The sequence below is a fragment of the Lissotriton helveticus genome, chromosome 7, assembly GCF_964261635.1.
Source record: "Lissotriton helveticus chromosome 7, aLisHel1.1, whole genome shotgun sequence".
NCBI lineage: Eukaryota > Metazoa > Chordata > Amphibia > Caudata > Salamandridae > Lissotriton > Lissotriton helveticus.
In genome coordinates this window covers 774,002,444-774,028,325 of record NC_136068.1, presented here as the reverse complement: position 1 = coordinate 774,028,325, position 25,882 = coordinate 774,002,444, and the positions used below count along the sequence as shown (strand labels likewise).

The following is a 25,882-nucleotide window of genomic DNA, read 5'->3' as shown; positions in this document are numbered from 1 at the left end:
GAATATAGATGGTTCAGCTAGAATATTTGAAATAACATCTGGTTTGGATGAAAGGAAGGATTCCTCATGTATACATTGAATGTGATATATTAGCACTTAAAAAGATTTCTGTTTCTAAAGTGCCTTCAGTGTGTATCAGGTTGTTGTTTTGTGGTCTAGAGAATATATTTTTAAGTTCCCCCTTATTTGTGAAATTATATGTTTTTAATGTGTGTTTTCTTAACATTATGTTTTTAGAAAATATTTGTATTGAGAAAAGTTTTTTTTAAATCAGCAGAGTATTTAATACACAGCAAAATAAAATAAAGATATATGACTCTCTCATATTATGCTCTGGGTTTCTAATTGGTGCTGGTGAAAGATTTATGATTGGAGGTAGTATGCTTGTGGTGTATGCATAAAAAAGCCCAAAGGGATAATTTTTCATAGTTTCTTTATTAAAAAACAAACCAAAAACATTCTTTTATGTGTAAATACTATGATATTGGGTCTCATTATTGGTGATAGTTGCACAGGTCTTGGTTCTCATATGAACTTTGACAACATATAGGCATGTCATAATGTAGTTGTCCTTCTTCAGAGATGCTACTTTTAATGCATAGAAGTAAATTCTGTCGACATATTTGTTGTTTACCCATATTTTAACTGGAAATGTTGTGTTAAGGTCACTGTTTATGTGTAAGGCACCTACAAAGATAACATGTTGATAGGATGCATGACTGAACACTGGTCCTGAAGAATATCCTTGAGGTTATAGGTACAGCGCAGGAACATGTAGACCCTTGATAAGAGTAAATGTGACTCTCTTTTAAGTCAATGGCTTTAATCTTGCAGCTTTGATAATAAACACATTTTTGACATGTACTCTGTACAACATTTTAATTGCTCAGTAAAGTATGCTTTCAAAAGTGAGGTTCGTTTTTTAATGCTTTGTAACATGGCCCAATGTCTCAGCCACAGTTTTGGCCTAACTGGTGTTTTAATTCATTGATGAATTTGAGTAGCACTATTTTATCACCTCAGGGAGTGGTAAATAGGTGCTTGTGATGGGATCTTTAAATACATCTGCCAAGTTTGTCTGGAAATGTAGATATGTTTGTTGACCAATCTAAAGAACATAATACAATAACATACAGAAAGCAAAATTATCACACAAATAAAATTGGACATGATGCAACATACCAAAAGAGTCACAACAGAATGAGATGCAACAATTAACATGCAACACATGCAACATATCAAAATGCAATAATGCAGCACAAAAGTACATCAGCACAAAACAACAAAATGCCACAACACAAATACACACAAATATTTTTGTCACACATTACCACCTCCAGATAACTGCTTTCATACTACAGTGATAAAAGGTATATACACTAAGCACTGCTTTATCGTACCACCAACGACATGAGATAGCACCAGTCAAAAATGTTTAGTGGTCTGGCCCTAATTGCACCATGGTTGGAATTGAGCTGCTTCTTTATCACTGCAATGGTATAAATATGGACTAATATTTTCAGGCCTTAGGGCCAGCGCTGCTTTCCAGTCTCCTACAGGGCAATATTTAACTCTCTAGGCCAAATACATATTGCTCTTTATAGATCCAATCTCTCCTTTTCTGAAAGATTTATTAGGCATAGGACATTTTTTAAGCTTTGGCCTTCTTTATATGACTCCAATGTTTAAGAGCACTAGGAGTAGAGATATATATTTTCCTGTTTAAGTTTCCAACCAAAGTTAAATCTCAAATTCAATTGCTGGAAATTAAGGAAGGTATCAAAGCATGGCTCAGAGCCGTAACAGGTTAATTCTCTTCCCACATGTCTGCACTGCTTTAGGAAATCTTGGGTGCAGACTTAGGCCATATTTATGGCATAGTCACTCAGCACAGCAAGTCACCTTGCTACACTGCATGACAGGTAAAGGGCAGGAGTGTGCTGGAATTAAATGAATATGGCAAATTTTTACCTTTGTCCCTGCGCTGGTGCCGTTTTGGCTGCCTAGCACCAGTGGAGGCACCCTTGCACCATGCTGCAAGGGTGCCTCTGTTAAATACAGGATTTGTTTTGTGCAGGAAGGTGCACCTTTCTGCACAAAAACAATCCACTGAGCAATATTTCTCTTTCAATGTGTTCTGCACAATGCAGCATACCTAGAAAGAGAAAGTAACAAGGAGAAATAAGGATTTTTCTCCTCATTACGCCTTCCATTTTGGGGCATTCCCAGATCTACCAGAAATTGTAAATTTGGGAATGTGTCAAAATCTATGGGAGTTGCATGGGAAACCCCACACAAAAGCCATGGAACACCTCCCTGGGGCAAAGTAACACAACACAGCGATTTGTGTTGAGTTGCGTCACTCCTGGCGTTTCATGCCCCCCAGGTCCACAGGAAGTGGTCTTGCATGGTTTGATAAATTGCATTTTAGGCTTTGCGTTGTGTATGAATCTCGTTCTGCCACCACTCTACAATGCATGTTACTTTATCTCCTTCTCTTCTTTTTCTTCCCCCCTTTTTCTCTTTCTCACTGTTTTTCTTTCTTTCTCGCTCTCCTGCTTTCTCATTTTCTGCCTGTCACCTTTTTGCTCTGGGTCAAAGCATTATGATGAAAAATAAGATCAGACCCATATGCACAATCTGCTTTTAATGCGGGCACGTGGCACTTTAACAACCCAGTTTTAATGATAATAAATAAGTAAAACTATGAATACTTCTTTGGTGATATCGAACCTAATTTAGCAAGAAAATTGTACATCCAGTTTCACCATGGAAACTTGCCTCTAAATTGTTTTACTTCTGATTGGTCCACATTTGTTATTTTTTTGTCCGCTATACAAAGAACCGCATGCAAAATGGTTGACATCAATTTGTAGAAAGCTTGGGGTTGAACAAGGAAGCATATCGGATCCTCCAAGCTGATACAACTTTTTATCTAGTCTTTGCAGTATCTAGATATCTTCTTCATGCTTGGCTAATAAGAAGCAATAAAGAGAAAATAGATAATTTTTCAATAAAAAGGTACACTGTTCACCCTATAACGTACATTTTTAATCACATTCCCATCACATTCCCACGAGCATTTATTCCATCTCTTTCTAATGAAATAGTCATGCATATAATATTAATAAACTGAAATTGTGGCGCTATGCTTATTATCTTTTACCATTCCATTTAATGACTGTTTTTATACCACTTTTATGGTATACTACCGAAATAAATTGTATTTGAATTGAATCAAAAAATAATTACATTGTGGTACTGAAAATTCTGGACCCGTGTTATAAACATCGTCGTAGCATGACAAATTTGATATCAGAAGACCGAGAATGGCTAGTATACTATACACAAACATTTTCGTCATGCTCGAGTGACGATGTCACTCTGAAAATCGTAGTTTTCGTCCTGAACCCTCGGCTTCCATTTTGTGTACGGCAGCCATTTTGTGAGTTGCCCTCACATAGGCAGATGACTAAAGGCCAAACATGATTCTGAAGGACACGTACACCTCTTCTGAATTCCCTGTGACCTGGGCAAGCTGATTCCACTGCCCAAGGCCAAACCTGTTCGGTCAGTTCCTCTCCCAGTGGCCGAACGAGATAGCATCAAGGCACAACATGTCATAAACCTTTCATCACACACACACCATGCCTAATCTTGCACACACCTGTCCCTGTTTCCTACTTTATGACTTGCTTTACGAGGAGGAGGTGCCCGATTTTATTGGGGGTCTGCCGATATCTGATGAAAATACTGGGCCTTGCCGGATAATTTATTGTGGGCTGAACAAACTGAAATATGGGCTTGTCATCATGACTCTGCTTTTCCTTTGTAGTGAAAACATGTGAATGGTCAACTGAAATTTAAAGAATGTTTGCCTAAAGCTTAAAATTTTGTATAAAAAGAGAAGGCTGGCTTTGTAAGATTGAGCAGTCTCCTGAGAATATACACCGTGTTGTACTTCTAGGATACCTGTTACTTGGTTGCAGCCAATAAATTCAATCTTTGACTTCACCTAGAAGACTCTGAGTTTCTGTAGTCTGAAACAGGAAGTACCCGAAGTCTTTGGGTGTTGTCCCTGGCACCGCTGGGTTACCGGTTCGGTACCGGTTCTGAAAAACCCAGTACTTCAGTTGGCGCCCAACGTGGGGCGATTTCAGCGGTACCGGTCCAAGCCAGAGGTTCGTGAGGAGCTTCGTGTGAAAATTCTGGAGAAAGGCCGCCACTTCATCGACCCCTGCATGTCGACGTGGTCCGAAAGTCTTTGCTGCGAGGTTCCCCGCTTCCCGACGGCTACGAAAGGACTGCTGCCCTGACTATCGCCCTGTTTTGGACCCTTGATGTTTGGTAGAGCGAAACGATAGACGAGTCTTCTGGTGACGTCATCGATACCTCAGTTAAGTATAAGTGGAGCGTCTCCCAGTCCTTAGTTTGGTTCTTAGTTTGGGTATCCCTTCGGGATCTTTGATTTGGAACTTGCAAGTACCAAAGCCGAAGGACTCGTGTATTCACGAGAATATCGTATTCGATAATCCTTTGAAGTTTGAAGCTAGACTAGAGAGCGAAGATGCCTGGTCTTTGCAGACTTGGAAATTTGTTTTGTCTTGGTTGTAATAATAGGGATTCCCGATTGGAGGACTCGTGTCCGGTTCCTCCGATTGGAACTCCAACCTATGAATTGTATGTGAAACATGGAGTAGGCCCCATTACATACAATGAAGTGTGGATCCGATACACCCGCAAAGATGGTGTTTTAAAATGGCCCCAATATGGTAGCTTCGACACAGAGGTTTTAGATAACCTTGAGGTTAAACTTTTTAAGAAGAAAGCCCGGCCGGCGATGTTTGACTCTTTCCGCCTATGGCGTAAGGAAGCCAAACAGAAGGAAATTAAATTAGCGAAGAAAAATAAGAGAGAAAGGGGTATCTCGATAATGCAGGCTGCTATGCAGTTTAAAGATAATGAAGAAGAACAGATGAGTGAGCAGTTGCACAGGCAACGTAAAATGGTAATCGATAAATGTTATCCAGTTTTGCCGCCTCTTCAGCAAGATGCAGCAAAAGAACTTGAAAAAGATCCCCTAATGTCGCATTTGTTAAGTTCGCCAACCCCTTATGCACAGAGTGCTACGGCACCTCCGCAACCTTTAGCTGCGCAACCTTTGGTTGGAGTGCCTCCTGCTCCTCCACAGCCACCAGCTGTTCTCCAGTTGGTTCCTACTCTTCCGGTGCAGCCTCTTCAAGGGCCACCGACTTTGACATCTGCTCTGCCTTTACTTCCTACAACTTTAACCACTATATCGACTCCCACTCCTGGTATTCCTTCGGACACTGCCTCTGCATCTGCCTCACCTCACCCTGCTTTTCCGCTTGTCTTTTCACCAACTTCTCCCTCTGCTCGACAAAGAGTGACTAGCACGGTCACTAGTCTTCTATATCCCTTCTTTGGGGCAACAAGTACGACCCCTACCTCAGAGCGTGCACAGTTGCGTAGTCAACTGCCTGATTCCAGGGAGAAGGAAACGTTGAATTATTTGGCACGTAAATGGGTTACTGACTCAACGGGTTACAACCTAGGGTCTGTTATGGATGTCTTCCATCAGTGGGAAGCACCGAAGCAGAGATACGTTTTTGAGAAAATGTGTGTTTTCTTGTGTGAGGATTTAGAGGAAAATGATTTGGAACCTAATCCGCCCGAGTTGAGCCGTGTACGGTTCGAGTTCTCAAAGGGGACAATTGTGGGTCCAGATGTTGAGAAAGCAGTTGCGACATTGTTATCCTTCAGGAGTGAAGGCATTTCTCGTTCATTGTTTGATTCCTCTGTTAAAGAGAAGGTGAGACAGTACCCCATGAGAGAGGTTCCCCCACAATGGAGAGAAGGGGACCCAAATGCTAATCCAGTCATTCCGCCACATTTTCAGCGTGTTTGGGTACATGTTCCATGGAAGCGAGCTGAAGTCTTGGCCCTTAAACAGACATTGCCTGATCCCCGTAAAAATCCGGCAGGGTATTACAAGGAGTTATCGCAGACTGCAGGTTCATGCATTATGAATTTAGCCGATATCGATATGTTGTTTGGGAATGTTGTTCCACAGCCTTTATGGGGAAAGACTCGCCATGCAGATCATGATCAAGAGTTAGGTGACTCATGGGCTAATATTACTGCTGCAGACGGCCGACAAGTTGGTGGTGCTAAACCCGAGCCTTTAGTAGCAGACCTCCCTGGTAGGATCATTAATTACATGAAAACTTTAATGCCTGCGATGCGTGTGAATTGGGATAAGTTGTCTGCGTGTAAGCAGAAGAAAGACGAAACGGTGTCTGATTTCTTCACCAGGTTTGAAGAAACTTTTGTCGACCACAGTGGTCAAGATATGAGTACAGAAGGTGGTCAACGGTTGTTCGTTGACAAGTTCGTGCATAATTTGCTTCCCGAGTTGTGTAAGAAGTTAAAAGATTCAGAGAGTTCTTGGGCCGTCTCCTCTTCAGCACAGATATTGGCTACTGCACAGTATTATGAAAATCGAGATAAAGATGAGAAAGATAGAGCAGAGAAGAAAACGAAAGAGTTAAAGACAAAGGTTCTGTTACAGCAAGTGGTGGAGGTGGTCAGAATAACTATCAGCAACCTCAACAGTATCAGAGGAACTCGCAAAAGAGTCGAGTATACTCAACCACGTGCTCCTGTAGGTCCCAATCAGTGTTCATATTGTAAAGAGGAGGGTCATTTCAAGTATAGTTGCCCTGTTTTGTTGCAGCGTATGAATGGTGTTTCTGGTGCAAGAGGTCGAGGTGCTCAACAAGCGCCTAGAGGTAGAGGACGTGGTAGTTTTCCCCAGAACGCGCGTTCCCTTCCGCCTCAAAATTCAATGAATAGGTTTGATCAACAGCATAACGCGTCTGGTAGGACGGCTCAGTACTATGCTGATGACTACTATGCAGAAGATGAGAATATGGAAGGTAATGATTGCTAGGACAACCGTAGACAAAGAGAGGGAGTTGTTTCAGTTCCAGTAGATCAGAGTGGACCTTATGTTGAGGTGATTACATCAGGTGTGTCAGAGCCTTTTCTGTTGGATACTGGTGCTACAAAGAGTTCTATTATGCACTCTAAACTCCCTGGCGCACCTTTGTCTGGCGAAACAAATGTTTCTGTAGGTTTTTCTGGCGCCCCGGTTAGGAACCCAGTTTCTAGCCCTATGTCCCTTTCTGTTGGACCTTGCAAATTCAAATCACCCCTTATTCTAACGACAGGTTGTGGTGAAAACTTGTTAGGACTGGATTTGTTGAAAAGATTGTATGCGACTTGGTACTGTTCTCCTTCGGGAGTACGACTTACACTGGGTAAGAAAGTGGTCTCTTCAATGTACTTATCAAAGGATAAACTTCCGACCGAATTGTCATCTCTCCCTGATATTCTTTGGGCTACTGGTCCTAATGCTGTGGGTCTTTTGGAAATACAGCCATATGTTGTGACATTGAAAGCCAATGTTAAAATGCCACGAATTCCCCAATACAAGATTTCGAGTGAAGGTGAAAAAGCGTTGCTAGCGATCATTTATGATTTGATTGAAAAAGATGTAATTGAAGAGACGAGAGACAACGTTTGCAATAGTCCTGTTCTACCTGTCTTGAAACGTACTGATCCTTCTCAGCCACCTGTTTACAGGTTTGTGATTGACCTTAGAGAGGTGAATAAGATTGTTGTGCCACAATTTCCAGTTGTTCCTGATATCACTGCCCTATTGACTATGATTCCAGCTTCAGCCACTTGGTTCTCTGTGATTGACTTGAAGAATGCTTTCTTCAGCATCCCGATTGCCGAGGAGAGTAGGGATATTTTTGGCTTAAGTTTAGGAGGACGAAGCTTCCGCTTCAAACGCGCTCCTCAGGGCTACTGTGAAAGTCCATCGATATATAGTCAGGCTTTAAAGACACAGCTTGATATGATTGTTTTACCTGATGGCGCTACACTTATTCAGTACGATGATGATTTGCTTGTTGCTGCAGATACTGAGGAAATATGTAAAGAAGTAACGTTGTCATTGTTGCGTCATTTGTGTAATTTGTAAGGGTGAGCGCAAAATCCGTTCCGCTCGCGGATTTTGCGAATTTTCGGTAAATTCGCGATCCGCGAACTCCCGCGAATTTACCTAGAATTCGCAAATCCGCGAGCGGGGGGTCCGGGGGCAAAAGTTGAAGCCTGGCCTGTTGTTTGTAACTATTTTAGGATGGAGCCGGCAAGCCGCCAGCGCCATCCTGAAATAGTTACTAAGTTAGCTTCAACAGGAAGCTCTAATAGATAAAATAAAGCAGGTGCTCGAGCACCTGCTTTATTTTATCTATTAGTGCTGCCTGTTGAAGCTAACTTAGTAACTATTTCAGGATGGCGCTGGCAGCTTGCCGGCGCCATCCTAAAATAGTTAAAGGATATGAAGGGCAGGGTTCATTCTGGCACGATGGTCCTGTCACAAAAATTAAACCTCAACAGGAAGCACTTACAGATATCAATAAAGCATGTGCCCTAGTTGAAGCTCAAATTCAGTGATGCATTCATCAGCCCAAAAACAATCGTGAGCATTGTCGAGGCTGGGCAGGTGTGATTTCTTCCCAAATCTACCGTCGAAAATCAGCTGTGATGCTGGATAGAGGCCTTTGCATCCTTGACTTTCACGTGCGCAATCCCCTGGCTGTTCCTGTGACAAGGAGCTTCTTTCTCTTCATTTGCTGCTCTGATCGGTCTCTGACTTTTTATACACACCAGAGGCATGTGTGCTCGCATGGAATCCCAGCCCGTTTGGCCCCGTCCACACACTTGCGGTGTGAACCGTCTTCCCGCCATTTGTGTCTTTGGAATGAAACGCTTTATAAAACTGCAGCAACTAAGCTAAATGTGAGTTATTATAGGAGAGGAATAAAAACAATAATGCTAAAAATAAGCGATCCTGAAACAGCCTGCAAAACACGACAATACAGTGGATGAGCCCTCTGTTAACCCACTGAGCTGGCTTACAGTACCCCCAAGCAAGTGCATCATTTGATGTGGATTGAGTTTTTTTTCTAATTTAGGAAACACCTTGGGCCGCTGTTTGCCTATTCTGCTCTGGTTTACATCTCGTCCCATGAGGAGCGGTAAGACCCAAAGCTGCCCCACCCCCTTCTCAGCTGCTCTGCACCTTCACAACAGCCTTGTCGGAGTCTTGTCTTTGAGTCTCGCTCGTTTTTGTGCTTGGAGAATAAACCCTGGGGTGTGAATGGGTGGGGAGGGGGTACTGTGTGGAGAACGTGACGACATTGAACATCTGAATCAGTGGTGTCACTTGTGACTGCCGACTGATCTATTTCAATGATGAAATGTGTGCACTCTAAAACCCCCCACAAAAAAACACACTGCTCCTTCGTTCGTTATCGGAGCAGATTGTGTGCAAACCTCTCCCTTGTGAACCGCCCCCGCAGTCTCTTGAGGACAGACCCAGTGAACAAGGCAAACCACGCACAGAGGCAGACTCCCAGGATTCCAATGTAACGAGCCGAGCCACTTTGACACTTTGATCTGCAATGAACTCGCGGCCAGGCTCCTTCGTGCAGTGCTTCAAGGCGCTAAGAATATTCTCTTGTCCTGGGCTTGCTGCTCATTATTAATCGTGAGCATTGTCGAGGCTGGGCAGGTGTGCTTTCTTCCCAAATCTACCGTCGAAAATCAGCTGTGATGCTGGATAGAGGCCTTTGCATCCTTGACTTTCACGAGCGCAAGCGGAAAAAAAAAAATCTGCAAATCCGCAGATCCGCGGATTTTGCGGATCAACAATACGCAAATCCGCAAAATCCACGGATTGTGGATCTGTGAAATCCGCCCATGCCTAGTAATTTGCACCACAAAGTGTCACTTTCAAAATTGCAATATTGACGACAAGAAGTGACCTATTTAGGTCATCTCTTATCGAAGGAGGGAAGGAAACTGACCCCAGAAAGAGTTCAGGCAATAGCGAAATTGAGTGTGCCAAGAACACAGAGAGAAGTGTGCGCTTTCTTGGGTATTACATCATATTGCAGACAATGGATACCGAATTTTTCTTTGCTGGCCAAACCTTTGGTGGCATTAACTTGTAAAGATACACCGAATCCCCTTCCGTGGTCTGAAGAGTGTCAGAAAAGTTTTTCTGAATTGCGTGATGCATTATGTTCGGCTCCTGTGTTGGGTACCCCCGACTACAGTAAGCCCTTTACATTGTATGTCCATGAGAAAGAGGGTTGTGCATTGTCGGTTTTGACACAGTTGTTTGGAGACAAGCAGCGTCCATGTGCATATTTTTCGTCGACTTTGGATCCGGTAGCTAAAGCATTGCCGAGTTGTTTAACAGCCACAGCAGCAGCAGCTGTTTCTATTCGCCAGTCTGCTGGGTTAGTGATGAATAATACATTAGTTGTGATGGTTCCACATGCAGTGGACACGTTGTTAAACAGGACCAAGACACAGCACTTAACTAGTGCTCGGTTGTCAGGTTACGAGTTGACACTTTTAGCGAGTCATGTTCACATAAAAAGATGCAACACGCTTAACCCAGCTACGTTGTTGCCAATTGTAACTGAGTTAGATGCTTCTGAACAGCATGATTGTTTTCTCAGGACAGAAGAAGAAACGAAAGGGAGAATAGACCTCCAAGATACTCCTCTTGTGAAGTGTGATGGTACATTATGGGTGGATGGTTCGTGCTTCAAGCTTCCGAATGGTGACACGACTGCAGCATATGCTGTCACGACTTTGCATACGATTGTTGAAGCTGCACGTATCCCACATAATTCAGCTCAAGCAGCAGAACTGATTGCACTTACGAGAGCATGTGTGTTGTCAAAAGGAATGAAAGTGACCATATATACCGACAGCCAGTATGCATTTGGTGTGGCTCACAGTTTTGGACGATTGTGGAAAGAACATGGATTTCTGACCTCGCATGGAGCTAAGATTCAGCATGGTCAGTTGGTGAATGAGCTTCTGGAATCACTTACTGTGCCGTTGCAAGTTGGGATTGTGAAATGCAGTGCACACAAGAAGGTGACTGATGATGTTGGTCGGGGAAATGCATTTGCTGATAAAGTTGCAAAAGAAACAGCAAGGGATGTGATGAGTCGAATGTATGTTGCGGGCCCTGCAAGATGGGTTGGTGATGTTGGAATGTGTGAAGATACGATAGAAAGCGTGAAGTCTATTCAAGCTGAAGCTACAGAGAAAGAATTGAGTGTGTGGTGAGAAAGTAAGGGTAAATTGGATGCGAATGGTTGTTGGGTTGAATTGTCAGAGCATCAGAGATGGTTGTTATGTGGAAAAGTAAATTTTGCCATGTTGTATGTGCCTACGTGTTCCCCATCTTATGCTATATGTGCATGATCGATATGCATGTATTCCCCTCTGATCGATTAAAGACGCAATTACAAGTTGTGTCCATCTCTAGTATGCCAGTTTCCAGTCCTTGTGAAAGCAACGAATATTAAGCCTATGTAAACCTACGTTGCCACATTTTACAGTGTGCACGTTAATTCATTGAATTGTCCCCGTTTCTAGGCCTCAAAAGGGCCCAGACTCAGATTCAGCTCCTGTCTCCTGAACCCTCTCCGAGGAGCGATACAGCCCCCACCTGCATCCCTGACCCCTAGCTTACTTTCATGCCTCGCAGTGCCCGGCCCGGCCTGGCTCTGCCTCCCAGTCTGCCAAGAGTATGTTATGATTCTAGTTATCAGTCCGGCCCTCCTTCTCTGCATTCCTAAGCTACTGAATCGCATCAATAGTTTCCGTCATGGTCTAGCCTTACTGTCTCCATGTAAGAGAAATACTGTATTAATATTCATAGAATATTCCTCGCACACGCAATACATGTAGAATTATGCATGCACCAGTCTTAGAGTCTATTAGCTTTTGCCCTGATAACTTTTGGATTCTATCAACATGTACTCTAAACACCAGATACCAGATATGCCTTGGGTACATGTCGCTCTGACACTCCAGACTTTAGTCTCCTCTTCTAGCATAGAAGTCATAGCCCCCAGTTCTCTCTGGAAACACGTCATTGCCCGTTTTCGCGCACCACTAGGTTAGAGGTCCCAGCTGCTCAGGTAGCCCCTCCATGTTTCCGCCCCGTTTATGACACTTCTGTTACGTTTACATCACATGTCTATGTACACGCCCTGTACACGCCTTCTTGTTACATCATTTTGCCCTTATCTTTCGCGACTGCTACGAGTCACGCCTACTGCTACGCCTACTGTATTGAATGTAATGCAATTGTTTTGATATATATATATTGTGCACTGTTACAAAAAGTTACCCATTACCGCCTGATCCCCATTACATGCCATTTCCCTTCCCTGGCAGCTGCCATCCCGTACTATTGCAGGCTGTCCTGTTCCTGTCCTTATGCCTGATTAAAGCCTGTCGACTCAAGATACCTCGAATCCTGACTCTTATTTATTGAGCTTCCTGTTTTATTGATTATATGAAAAATAGTACCGGTAATTAATTATTTATTTACCACATAATGGCGCCCGAATAGGGACTTGCCCTTTCCCCACGCGCCGGCGAAGCCACGCAGGCCCCCTGATCCTCTGCAGCCGTGACGGAACCATACCGTGCACGTGCAGATATTTCTGCTTCAAGTATCCCTCAGGCCCACGGAGGAGACGGAGGTTGCGGTCCAGCATCCAGACGAGGCGGTGAGGAACGCGGCGAGTCCCGACCAGAGCCCAAGCCGAGAGTCCAAGGTCCGAGGTATCCGGAGGCCCACCTGTAACTGAAGTCCGAAGTTCGTAGTCCGTCGTCGTAGCAGTCCAGTCCAGTCCGAGGCCTTCCGTTCTTGCTGCCCGGTGAGTACCGTTGCTGGGGTAGTATCTAGACAGGGTCAATTAATTTGTCTCTGGTCCGTGGGTTTGGGTACACAGATCCAACACGAAGTGTTCACCTAGGTGGACGCGGGTCCTGACGTGTCTCTTTATGGGACCGGTAAGTTTCGTGCTGTTTTAGCAGTGCATCTAGTAATTCTAGTAAGTTCCGTTCTCGAGAAATTCATGTGTTCTGTTCTCAGTATATCAGGTAATATTCTGTCCGAACTGTTATTTTAAATGTTATTCCATGTGTTTTCAATGTCGTGGTATGAGTGATTTGTTTTCCCAGTTATTATTGTATTTATCGTGTATTGTATTGTGTCCAGACTCCGGCCTAAACTATGCCTCTATTCTCGAAGTTACGTCAGTTAAAAACCAGAAAAGGGTTATTAGAGGAAGCAGTTCCTGTCCCGCCTAGGGACAGTCCAGGTCATTTTATGTATCATAAGCATGGCTTAAGTGCCATATTATATCTAGACTTATGGGTGGAGTACACCAAGGAATTAGAGGAGAAATATAGATGGCCCGTATCAGGTACATGGGATGCCTAGTGCATCATGCGAATAGAAGAAGCATTATGGAAAAAGAAATCCAGACAGTCCCAGAAAGATGCCATCGAGTTATGGCGCAAAGAATCTCATAGAAGAACCGAAAAAGAAATCAGAAAAACAGAATTAAGTAGAGAATCCTCGGAAAGAGCCCAAGAAAGGGAATTAATCGAAGTAGGTGAACGAGTTAAAGCCGAACAGTCAGACAGACAGAGAAATGCCCTTATTAAGGGTATGTATCCTCTTCTGGCCGAGGGCTTGCCGAGAGCAACCCCGGAAGCACCATGTAATTTTCCGCCGCCATTAGTTCCGATTAAGTTACGTCACAAACCGACCGCAGCTGATATTTTTCTCTCGTCCTATTTGGACGACACAGTCCCAGCATATGCAAATCCTGTTCCGCCAGCTCCCGTAAATAATGTAATTCCTGTTCCTCCAGCCAACGGGGCACCCGTTACAGCACCTGTTACGGTACCCCCGGTCCAGCCTACAGTACATGTACCCGCTACATCAGTCACTCTCCCAGCACGTACAATACCCGTCGACGATTCTAGTCTAGGGGCCACGGGGGGAAGTCCTCCTGGAACCCCGCCTCAACACAGACGTGTAACATTACTCGAGCTACATGCACGAGCGTTACAGCGTTCGCCCAAACTTCAGTCAGTCGCAGATATCAAGCGAGCACTTACCGAATGCCGTTATGATCCGGTCCCAGGCGATGATGATATGGTCCTGTATTCATTACGTGTAAGACGGGTGACCGAATATTTGGACACCCTACCGAATATGAAAGGTTATCTAGACAGAATATATTGTTTCATCCGTACAGGAGTAGATCCAGGAAGTATTGGCGATGCCATGGTTCAAAGGAAAGTTGAGATTCAACTCATGCTTTTAAAGTTTCTAATTAATTGTTTAATAAGGGAACAAGATTATCCGGATAAAGATCCGGAAGAAATGAAAGTCCTGACCAGGTGGAGTGACCATATAGCCGAGGGAAGACATAAGACACAGAACTGTATAGAGAGTATGTACAAGAAAATCCGTAAGGAAATAATAAAGATACACGAGAAACGAGAAGCAGCACAAGTAACCGAGAAAGAAGACAACTCTTCTACTGAAGAGGTAGACGACGAGAATCCCTCCAGAATAGCGTATGTAGGTAGAACTAGACTTCCCGACCGACATTCATGCCTAGATCACAAGAAAGTTTTCCCTCCTCCAGCACCAGAACAAGGTTCTCTTGAACAAGTATTTCAAGCTACCGATCATATTCTGAAATCGCAAATCGGTTATAGTGAACTTAGTACCATGCATGAACAAGAACTAGCCCGATCAGCAGTCCGATGGACTACTGATTCTACCACTTTTCCAGATGAAATAGTGGCACAAATGTTTCTGAAACTGCCCCCAGCCGAGCAGCGACTGGTGGGTATGTATATGATCCAGCACCTCATTACACTGTATGAGGGACAGCATTCTGATCCAGGTCCGTTACTTGATGTTCTGAAGAGTTACTCCAGTATAGATGGAGAGGTCTAGGTACCGATTTAATTAGTATCATTCTAGAACAGCGCCACAAATATCGAACGTTTTTGAATCCGCATTTTGTTCATGTCTCACCTCCAGAAAGTAAATCATTTTACATAGATAGACAGCATCCGTTATGAGAAGTACACCCAGTTAGGACAGCGGGTGGTGAACTAGAACGAGTATTTGTCTACACCCCTATCACAAAGATGGAACTCTAAGAGATGAAAAAGTTAATTCCCTGTCACGACAAAGATCCAGCAGGGTTCCATCGAGAATTAAAAGACATGCTCCGTATGGGAGAATACACTTATCCTGATATCATTAAATTGTTAAAGGTCCTGTTGCCCGCAGGGGTATATGAAAAACTCAAGGAAAAAGAATGGGAGGTGGGAGAGAAAAAGATAGATTGGACAGCTTTAGAAGCTGAAGATAAATCACGAGTACCAGGTACCGGTCTTGGGGGTAAAGTTAAAGAATTGCCCGAGTTATTGATACAGGTTTTGCCAAGATTACTAGCCACGAAAAAGGAAGATTGGGATGCAATCTCAGCTTGTAAACAGAAACAGGATGAAGACACTAGTGATTTTTATTCTAGATTTGAAAAATGTTTTATTATTAACAGTGGTCTGAAAACAAGTAGTGAATCGTACCCTCATCTTTTTGTTACCAAACTAGTCGAGAATTCAAGTCCACAAGTTAAAAATCGAGTATTGAAAGTCGAAAGTAGTTGGCAAGCTAATACTCCGTCACAAATGTTACAGATGCTCCAGTATCACCAGAATAGAATCAGGGAAGAGCAAGAACACGAAAGGAGACGTATGAAGGACACAAAAATGAAAGTATTAGTTGCACAATCTGTTCCACAAGACAGTCAGAAGAGGGGTCCGAATCAAGCCAGTCATGCTGCAGCTCCCGTTAAAGGGACATGCAATTATTGTAAACAGCCAGGTCATTTTATAAACGAGTGTGCAGTTCTGAAACACAACATAGCTACTGGTAAGACTAAAGAAAGACCACGTCCGCCTAGACATGAACAAGTTTCACAGACTTCTCAGCCACCACAGAATGCACAACAGACAGTTCCAGCACCGCAGCCTATTGCTGCAACACAGCATGTTACACAGCAAATGTACCAGTATGCTCAGACAGAGTATCCAGATTATCAGCCTTATCCATAACACAGCCTAGAGAGGGAGGTAGGCTTGCCTCTCATCAAGATACCTGTAGATCAAGAGGGTCCCTATGTACACAGTCAAGTATTAGGGAAAGACAGAAAGTTTTTGATTGATACAGGGGCAAGTAGGACTACTATCAGTAATGACGAGGTTCCAGGGGCTCCGCTCTCAGGCTCTAAAAATGTTTCCCTTGGATTTTCAGGAAAGCCGATTGTTAATGAAATTTCGAAACCAGTTACTCTAGAAGTTGGTCCATTGTCCCGAACTACTGATTTGTTACTCACGAAATCATGTCCAGAAAATTTGTTAGGCATTAGGACACTAAAAGAATTAGGAGCGGTAATTTGCTGCTCCCCAGAAGGGGTCCGATTGTTCCTGAGAGACTTTAAAGGTCACTATATATTACGTGATTTTGATCCAAGATTATTGAATGTACCACAGCATTTATGGGCGCAAGGTCCAACTGATGTAGGTTGTATGCATATCACACCCCATCGTGTGACTCTCAAACAAGGTGTAGTTTTGCCACGAATCAGACAGTACAGATTGCCACCTGAGGCTGTAGCAGCCTTATCCAAAATTATTGACGAGCTTATTGCTCAAGGAGTGGTTGTAGAAACTGACTCCAATGTATGTAATTCTCCTATCATTCCAGTCTTGAAACGTACTGATCCAAATGCACCCCCAGTATATCGATTAGTGATTGACCTTCGAGAGCTTAATAAATGTATCATTCCTCAGTATCCAGTAGTCCCAGATATTTCTTCCCTATTGACAGCCATTGATTCTGAAGCTACATTTTTCACAGTTATCGATCTCAAGAACGCATTTTTCAGTGTCCCCATTCATCCAGACAGCCAGTACCTTTTCGGTTTTTGTTTAAATGGAAGGAGCTATAAATTCACACGAGCTCCTCAAGGTTTCACAGAAAGTCCTAGTATTTACAGTCAAGCACTTAAGAGACAACTAGACAATATTCACATGCCCACTGACACTGCCCTGCTCCAGTATGTCGATGATCTACTGATCACAGCCCGTTCTGAACGTGACTGCGAGCGTGCGTCACTTACAATTCTGTATTTTCTGGCCGAGCAGGGGCACAAGGTGTCCCCTTTCAAATTACAATTCTGTGTCCAGCAAGTGGTATACTTAGGACACTTACTGTCCAAGTGGGGTAGGCAGTTGACACCAGACCGTATCCAGTTAATAGCGAGTCTTCCACAGCCCAAGACACAGAAGGAGGTACGAGCTTTTATTGGCCTCACTTCTTACTGCAGACAATGGATTCCACAGTATGCATTTCTAGCCAAGCCACTGATACAGTTAACGACACAGGAGGCAGCCGTATCGACTGTCCTCCCTTGGACCCAGGAACATACACTTGTATTCAATGAATTAAAGAAAACCTTATGCCAAGCACCTGTTCTAGCGACACCGAACTACAGTAAGCCTTTTACACTTTTTGTCACAGAACGTGATGGTACTGCATTATCTGTTCTCACACAAGATCAAGCAGGACAGTACAAGCCCTGTGCTTATTTTTCGAGCACATTAGATCCAGTAGCCCAGGCTCTGCCTGCGTGCCTCAAGTCAGTTGCAGCCACAGCTCTAGCTATCAGACAAAGTGATTCCATAGTGTTAGGACACTCCCTGACAGTACAAGTTCCACACTCCGTGGAAGTTCTTTTAAACCGAACACAGACTCAGCACTTGACAATTGCACGTTTAACAGGTTATGAACTGACACTGTTCCAGCCACACATAGAAATCAGACGCTGCAATATTCTAAATCCTGCTACACTGTTACCGTCAGTTACTTCAAATCCTGCCCCACATGACTGTGTGGAAGTTGTTAACACTATGACAAAACCAAGACAAGACCTGACAGACATTGCATTACCTAATCCTGACCTGACACTTTATGTGGATGGTTCATGTATGAGAACAAGTACAGGAGAACTAGTAGCCGCGTATGCAGTGACTACTGAAACCGAAGTTATAGAAACACATCGTATTGACACCCTGTCTGCTCAAGCAGCAGAGCTAGTTGCTCTGACCCAAGCCTGCATACGTGCCAAGAACCTGAAAGTAAACATATATACAGATTCACGTTACGCATTCGGAGTTGTACACGACTTTGGAGTGCTCTGGCAGGAGAGAGGTTTCATGACTTCTCATGGAACCAAGATTCAGCATGGTCTCCTCATTCAAGCTCTGTTAGATGCAATACATTTACCGACAGCTATCGCTATCATGAAGTGCAAGGCACATACGAAAGTTACTGACATCATTTCCCAAGGTAACGATCTAGCAGATCGAACAGCCAAGCTTACAGCTCAGACTCCAGACGTTCCAGTTAACACGACACAGACACTCACTCAAGATCAGACTACTTGTATGACAATTAAGGACCCTACACAAGATGTCATAGACATACAGTTACATGCTACTCTCGAAGAAATCAAGAAATGGTCCGAACAAGGAGGGGTCCAGACAGATCAAGGATGGTTGACGAAGGGAAAGGCCACATGGTTTCTCCCCGACTCTATGGTTCAAGTTATTATTAATACCGCACATAGTCCAGCACATCTAGGAGAAAAAGCTATGTTAGACAGTATTCAGAACCTTTGGTTCAACAAACATTTACGAGCTGCAGCCAAGCAGAAAGTCCGTACCTGTATGATATGTTGTCAGTTCAATCCAGGTAAAGGTGTCCCGGTGGAACAAGGTGGATTCCAACCTCCTGACCACCCTTTTGAAGTCCTCCAGATGGATTATATTCAGATGGAGCGATGTTGAGGTTTCAAGTATGTCCTCGTAGTTGTATGCGCCTTGTCCAGGTGGACAGAAGCATATCCAGTTCCAGATTACACAGCCGCGACCACTGCCAGGCAGTTGGTTCGTGAATTCTTTCCCCGCTATGGACTCCCTAGGGTCGTGTATTCAGATAACGGCCAGCCATTCTCATCTGAGCTTATGAAACATGTTTCCCTTCTGTTAGGGTACCAGTGGAAGTTCCATTGTGTACGCCATCCTGAAGCAGCCGGTCTCGTAGAGAGACATAATCAGAATCTGAAAATACGCATTGCAAAAGTATGTAAAGAGAAAGGTGTAGACTGGCTAGTAGCTCTGCCAGTTGCTTTATTCTATATGAGGATGGTTGCACATTCCAGATCAGGTCTGTCCCCGTATGAGGTCGTATTCGGCCGCCCCCCAAACATGTGGGGTACACCTAGACCCCGCAGTATTACAGATGTTTCCAGTAATATGCTGACAGATTACCTAGCTTCCTTGATGTCTGCCCTACACTCTTGTCGTTCACAGGTTGCCGCCGCATTTCCAGACAACACCGAGGTGAAACCGCATGAAGTCGTCCCCGGTGACTTCGTATTCGTCCGAAATTTTGATCGTTCAAGTCCGCTGGAGCCCCGCTGGAAGGAGCCTCGGATGATCTTACTAACAACAAGGACCGCCGTAAAGCTCGAGGGCAGGAAGGGGTGGGTCCACCTGAGCCACATAAAGAAGTTCCATGGAATACGTAAACAGACTTTTGCTAAGGACTGCCTTATTCCGAAAGACTGCCTAAAAACAGACTCTGAACTTGACTCTGAACTCAAAGTTCCCCTGTTAGAGAAAACTCTGCAACAGGAGTATAAACAGAAGCTCCGGTCTAATAAAATAAGTCAGCCAGTTTAATTGTCTAAGTCCCTCTCGGGTGAAACGGTTAGACAGGTTCCTGACATGTATGAGATAGACCCCCACAGTGAGAGAGTTAGTCGAAACTCTAAAATATGTATTATTGTTCTAAGTTTTCTATTATTTTTATGTCTTATGGTTACCTGCACAAGTTATGCTTTACATTTATGTTTTCCAGTTTCACATGTACATATGTTTTCTAACACTACAGTAGAGCACACATTTAGTGATCTGCCTCCTCACGAGCTATCCTATCGTCTTGCTATGCGAAATAATACATTCATCCGAATGTTGCACTATTCATACCAGACCAGCAATGCCACTAATTGTTGGGTATGTGGTCGACTCCCCCCTTTCCAGACACCGAAGGGAGTTCTGCCACTCTTTCCCTATCCGTTTTCACATAATGGTTCGTGTGGAGCATGGTCCACTTTAACGTCATCCTCAACTGATATGTCCCTTCTGAATAGAACATGTTTTCCAGACAAGCAAGGTCTCTCCCATAGAACAGGGTTAGATCTAGAAAATGAAGTATATGATTTAGGTAATTATTCTTCGAATTTCATGGTCCTGAATGTTCAGTCAGATACTACTCCAGATTTACCTGCTATTTCAGTACTACCAGTCAAAGGCAAATTATGTGTCAGAAAGAATGGTTCCGCACATGTAGGACATAGTCATTGTACTACTACTGTCGAGTATAGTGACAGTGGGAAATCTATTTTCAAAGCCTCACGTCATTCTTATTTTGTTTGTGGTTAGACCGCATATGTTCGTCTGCCTCTCGATTGGGATGGAACATGTTACATTGCCTTCCTACTGCCACCAGTTTTTCTAGCCCCATCTGATTATCACAGAAATACACATCTAGTACACATTAGACATAGAAGGGAGATCGAGTCCCCGATTGTCGATCAAACTGAAACTACTCTAGAACAGTATCAAGACTTTAATAAAGGTTTCTTCTTTTTTATAGGACCTATCCAGAATAGTAAGTTAATACGTAGGTTAACCAGAACCCTAGAAGCAGTAGTGAATGAGACTACTTCTGCTCTAGGTAACTTAACCGAAGAGCAATCTGCTATGTGTTTTGTCGTGCTCCAAAATCGTCTCGTTCTTGACGTCATATTGGCCGATAGAGGAGGAGCTTGTAGAGTCATCGGATCTAGTTGCTGCATTTTCATTCCTAATAACACGCCGTCTGTTTATTCAGCTATAACCAGACTTCATAAAATTGCCCATCAGTTGCACCAGAATCCAGGCACCTGGACATGGTCCGGTTGGCTCTGGAGTATTGTATCTGCCTGGGGATGGAAAGTACTGTCATTCCTAGGTATTGCAGTAATGATCATATTCAGTTGCTGCCTCTGTATACAATGTGGCCCTGCGATTTGCGGCATGTGCGCTACCTCTTGTATTCCTAGTCCTAAGTCCCGTTCCAAGACAATTCGAGACGAGCAAATGATGCTATATGAAATGATAGATGGTATCATGAATATTGATGTTTCCTGATGGAAACGTAGGGCACAAGGAGGGAATGTGGAAAAGTAAATTTTGCCATGTTGTATGTGCCTACGTGTTCCCCATCTTATGCTATATGTGCATGATCGATATGCATGTATTCCCCTCTGATCGATTAAAGACGCAATTACAAGTTGTGTCCATCTCTAGTATGCCAGTTTCCAGTCCTTGTGAAAGCAACGAATATTAAGCCTATGTAAACCTACGTTGCCACATTTTACAGTGTGCACGTTAATTCATTGAATTGTCCCCGTTTCTAGGCCTCAAAAGGGCCCAGACTCAGATTCAGCTCCTGTCTCCTGAACCCTCTCCGAGGAGCGATACAGCCCCCACCTGCATCCCTGACCCCTAGCTTACTTTCATGCCTCGCAGTGCCCGGCCCGGCCTGGCTCTGCCTCCCAGTCTGCCAAGAGTATGTTATGATTCTAGTTATCAGTCCGGCCCTCCTTCTCTGCATTCCTAAGCTACTGAATCGCATCAATAGTTTCCGTCATGGTCTAGCCTTACTGTCTCCATGTAAGAGAAATACTGTATTAATATTCATAGAATATTCCTCGCACACGCAATACATGTAGAATTATGCATGCACCAGTCTTAGAGTCTATTAGCTTTTGCCCTGATAACTTTTGGATTCTATCAACATGTACTCTAAACACCAGATACCAGATATGCCTTGGGTACATGTCGCTCTGACACTCCAGACTTTAGTCTCCTCTTCTAGCACAGAAGTCATAGCCCCCAGTTCTCTCTGGAAACACGTCATTGCCCGTTTTCGCGCACCACTAGGTTAGAGGTCCCAGCTGCTCAGGTAGCCCCTCCATGTTTCCGCCCCGTTTATGACACTTCTGTTACGTTTACATCACATGTCTATGTACACGCCCTGTACACGCCTTCTTGTTACATCATTTTGCCCTTATCTTTCGCGACTGCTACGAGTCACGCCTACTGCTACGCCTACTGTATTGAATGTAATGCAATTGTTTTGATATATATATATTGTGCACTGTTACAAAAAGTTACCCATTACCGCCTGATCCCCATTACATGCCATTTCCCTTCCCTGGCAGCTGCCATCCCGTACTATTGCAGGCTGTCCTGTTCCTGTCCTTATGCCTGATTAAAGCCTGTCGACTCAAGATACCTCGAATCCTGACTCTTATTTATTGAGCTACCTGTTTTATTGATTATATGAAAAATAGTACCGGTAATTAATTATTTATTTACCACAGTTACCCGATGCGTATGTGCTTGCAGTGGTTACAATGGCTCATGGAATGGCTCATATCAGTGTGAAAGGGATTTGTAAGTTGTTGGCTCCAGTATGGCAAAATGCTGGAATTCCTAAGTGTGCAGAGAATGTAGTCAAGAATTGCATGGTGTGTCTGAAATACAACCCTGGTAGGGGAACCCCAACTCCAGCTGGTCATTTTGCGCCTCCTACGTATCCGTTTGAGGTTTTGCAGCTAGATTTCATCCACATGGAAAGGTGCAACAATCTAAAATACGTACTCGTTGTTGTTTGTGCCTTTTCGAGATGGGTAGAAGCGTATCCCCTGAAAGACAACACTGCCTTATCCACAGCTAAAGCCCTTGTCAAAGAATTCTTCCCTAGATTTGGAATGCCGAGAATGGTCTGGAGTGACAATGGGAGTGAATTTGTGGGTCAAGTGATGAAGAAAGTATGTGAAGGGCTAGGCATCCAACAGAAATTTCACGCTGCAAATCACCCCCAATCAGCTGGACTAGTAGAGTGTTACAATGGCACATTGAAAATAAAATTGGCCAAGAATCAAGCAAGCACCGGCCTCAAATGGCCTGACGCCCTGCCTTTAGCACTCCTCTCAACCAGAATGACTGTGCATTCGCGAGTGGGACTTAGTCCATATGAGGTTGTGTTCGGCCGTCCGGCCAACATATGGGGAGTGCCAAGGCCGACAAAATTCAGTGAAATCGAACACCCTGTACTGCTTGACTATTTGTATGAATTGACGGCTAAATTGCGTGTTTTACACCAACAGGTTCACGATACTCTGCCTCAGGTCTCTGAAGCTCCAGGACATCCAATCGTTCCTGGATCCTGGGTGCTGGTGAAAATTTTTCAGCGAACAAAGAACGACCAGCCCCGTTGAACCGGCCCACACCTCGTCCTTCTGTCTACAAGATCAGCTGTTTGAGTGGAAGGAAGGAAGCACTGGATCCACGGTGCACATTGCAAGAGAGTACCTTTGCCTCTGCCGTACGACCAGTGGGTCCAGGAGGGTGTCGCCGACTCAGAGACTGAAATTGTGCCTCGTTTTCTGCCTTTCAGTGATGCACGTATAAAAGGAACAATTACTGAAAAAGAGAGTGACAACATTTTGCAACCAGCTGTATCACCGTCAGTTCGATTGGACACTACAGAACCTGAACTCTTGTTCCGAGACTAGACAGTACCAGGAAAACAACGATATAATCTGAGGCCGAGAACTATGAACTAATCAAATTGTCTTTTCTAAATACTATTTTTGAAAGTGCAGCTCTCTCATCTGAGAAACTTTTTTTATTTTTGTTTTTCGAACCACCATCCGGGTTCCGTTGTAGGGTCGCGGTTGCCCAAAGTCTTTGGGTTGCAGCTGAAGACGTTAGGTCGACAGTTCTGGTTGGTCTAAGGGAGTTGCCCTGGACTGACAGAAGCATTCCTTAGCATAGAACACCCAACCATCGCGAGCAGCATATTATAGAGGATGGAGTTTTTCGAGATGGAGAGACCTGCCAAAACAATGACTTTTAAAGCGAGTATATGTAAATTGATGACCAAGAAATGTTTTTTATTATTATGCATTCTCATGTTATTCGGTGCAATGATGTTTTTAACAGGATATGTCTTATTTTCTTTACAAGTGACATTTGCGCCCACAACATCACCCATACCTCCTCCTACGGTTTCCTCACATTCTTTTCAACCCCTTCCTGAACATGAGTCCGCTAGGAGATTAGAGTTTATTAATAACTCCTTTGTCCAACTTTTGCACCAACACCAACTAGTAATGAGCACGATTAACTGTTGGGTGTGTGGTCTTATGCCTCACACCACGGATAAAGGTATTCCTTATCTGGTCCTGCCATTCAGCCATAATGGTTCTGTGTGGGCATACAGAACGATGTTCATCTATGCACATGAAGTCTACCCCCTACGTTCCGTAACAGACAATCCTAAGAATAGTGCTCTAGTTAAGGGTATAGTAGACATGATTAAGGAAGATATTTCCTACGAGACTATCCCGAGAGATGAGACACTAGTATATATGGGGTGGAACGTAACCGGATATGGAGTTACTCAGAGTGAGAAACAGCAAGCTAAGAGATCCTCCCCGATTTGGATTGTACCCCATCAGGGTCATCTATGCCTGCAAGGTAATGGCAAGAATCCCAGAGCTCAGCTAGGGAGGAGTATCTGTACTGAAACATATGTGTTTGCATCTCAGACTTCCCCTTCATTCCTAGCAGCTAAGGGTACCTATTTCATCTGCCATGATAGAGCCTATACATGGTTGCCCCCTGACTTCTCGGGCACATGTTTTGTTTCGTTCCTGTTGCCTCCAACCTACACAGCTGCGGCAGATTACCACAAGACAAGGATAGTTAGAGGTGTCTTCAGTAAAGAAGACACTGCAGGACAAGAATTTGGGGACTTCGTAAAGGGTTTTCTGCCGTTCTGGGGACCAATGGTTAACAGCAGGAACATAAGGCAATTGACAAGGGTGGTTGAATCCACCATAATTGAAACTGCCGGTGCCCTTGGTAACTTGACTGCTGAGCTCCAGTCGGATCGTCTTATGACCCTTCAGAACAGGGTCACGTTAGACGTCATTCTTGCAGACCGAGGTGGGGTATGTAAATTGATCCAATCGAGTTGCTGTGTTTTCATTCCAGATAACGCTCCAACAGTATACCAGGCCATCTCCAAACTGCATAAGATTTCCGAATCTGTTCATGTGGATAAAGGAGATTGGTCGTTAATGGGATGGTTCTGGGAACTGATATCCGCCTGGGGATGGAAAATTCTGATGGTCGTTGGGGTGATCTTAGCCATCCTTTTCCTGATCTGTCTGTGCGTACAGAGTGCTCCTGCAATATGTGGCCTCTGTGCTACATCGTGTGTAAGGAAACCTGTATCAAGGGACGAGCTAAGTAATAGGATGATGCTACAGCAACACCTCAATGACTTTAGGAATATAGACCTGGACTCAGATTAGCGTGAGTATAGGTTTATTGCCTATGTAAGGGCAAAAGGAGGGGTTGTGGTACTGAAAATTCTGGACCCGTGTTATAAACATCGTCGTAGCATGACGAATTTGATATCAGAAGACCGAGAATGGCTAGTACACTATGCACAAACATTTTCGTCATGCTCGAGTGACGATGTCACTCTGAAAATCGTAGTTTTCGTCCTGAACCCTAGGCTTCCATTTTGTGTACGGCAGCCATTTCGTGAGTTGCCCTCACATAGGCAGATGACTAAAGGCCAAACACGATTCTGAAGGACACGTACACCTCT

At 43.9% G+C, this 25,882-nt stretch overlaps 1 protein-coding gene across 1 annotated transcript; it reads left to right on the top strand.

The window, feature by feature from the left end:
* The first annotated feature begins 24,170 nt into the window (after window positions 1–24,170).
* Window positions 24,171–25,580, top strand: LOC144767038 (endogenous retrovirus group PABLB member 1 Env polyprotein-like). The gene has a single exon (XM_078650677.1). It carries the CDS (start codon window positions 24,171–24,173, stop codon window positions 25,578–25,580), a length of 1,410 nt encoding a protein of 469 aa, XP_078506803.1.
* Window positions 25,581–25,882: the final 302 nt, after the last annotated feature.

Bases quoted from the DNA above. Each gene is read 5' to 3' on its own strand.
- LOC144767038 (XM_078650677.1), top strand. From the start codon at position 24,171: ATGTTATTCGGTGCAATGATGTTTTTAACAGGATATGTCTTATTTTCT.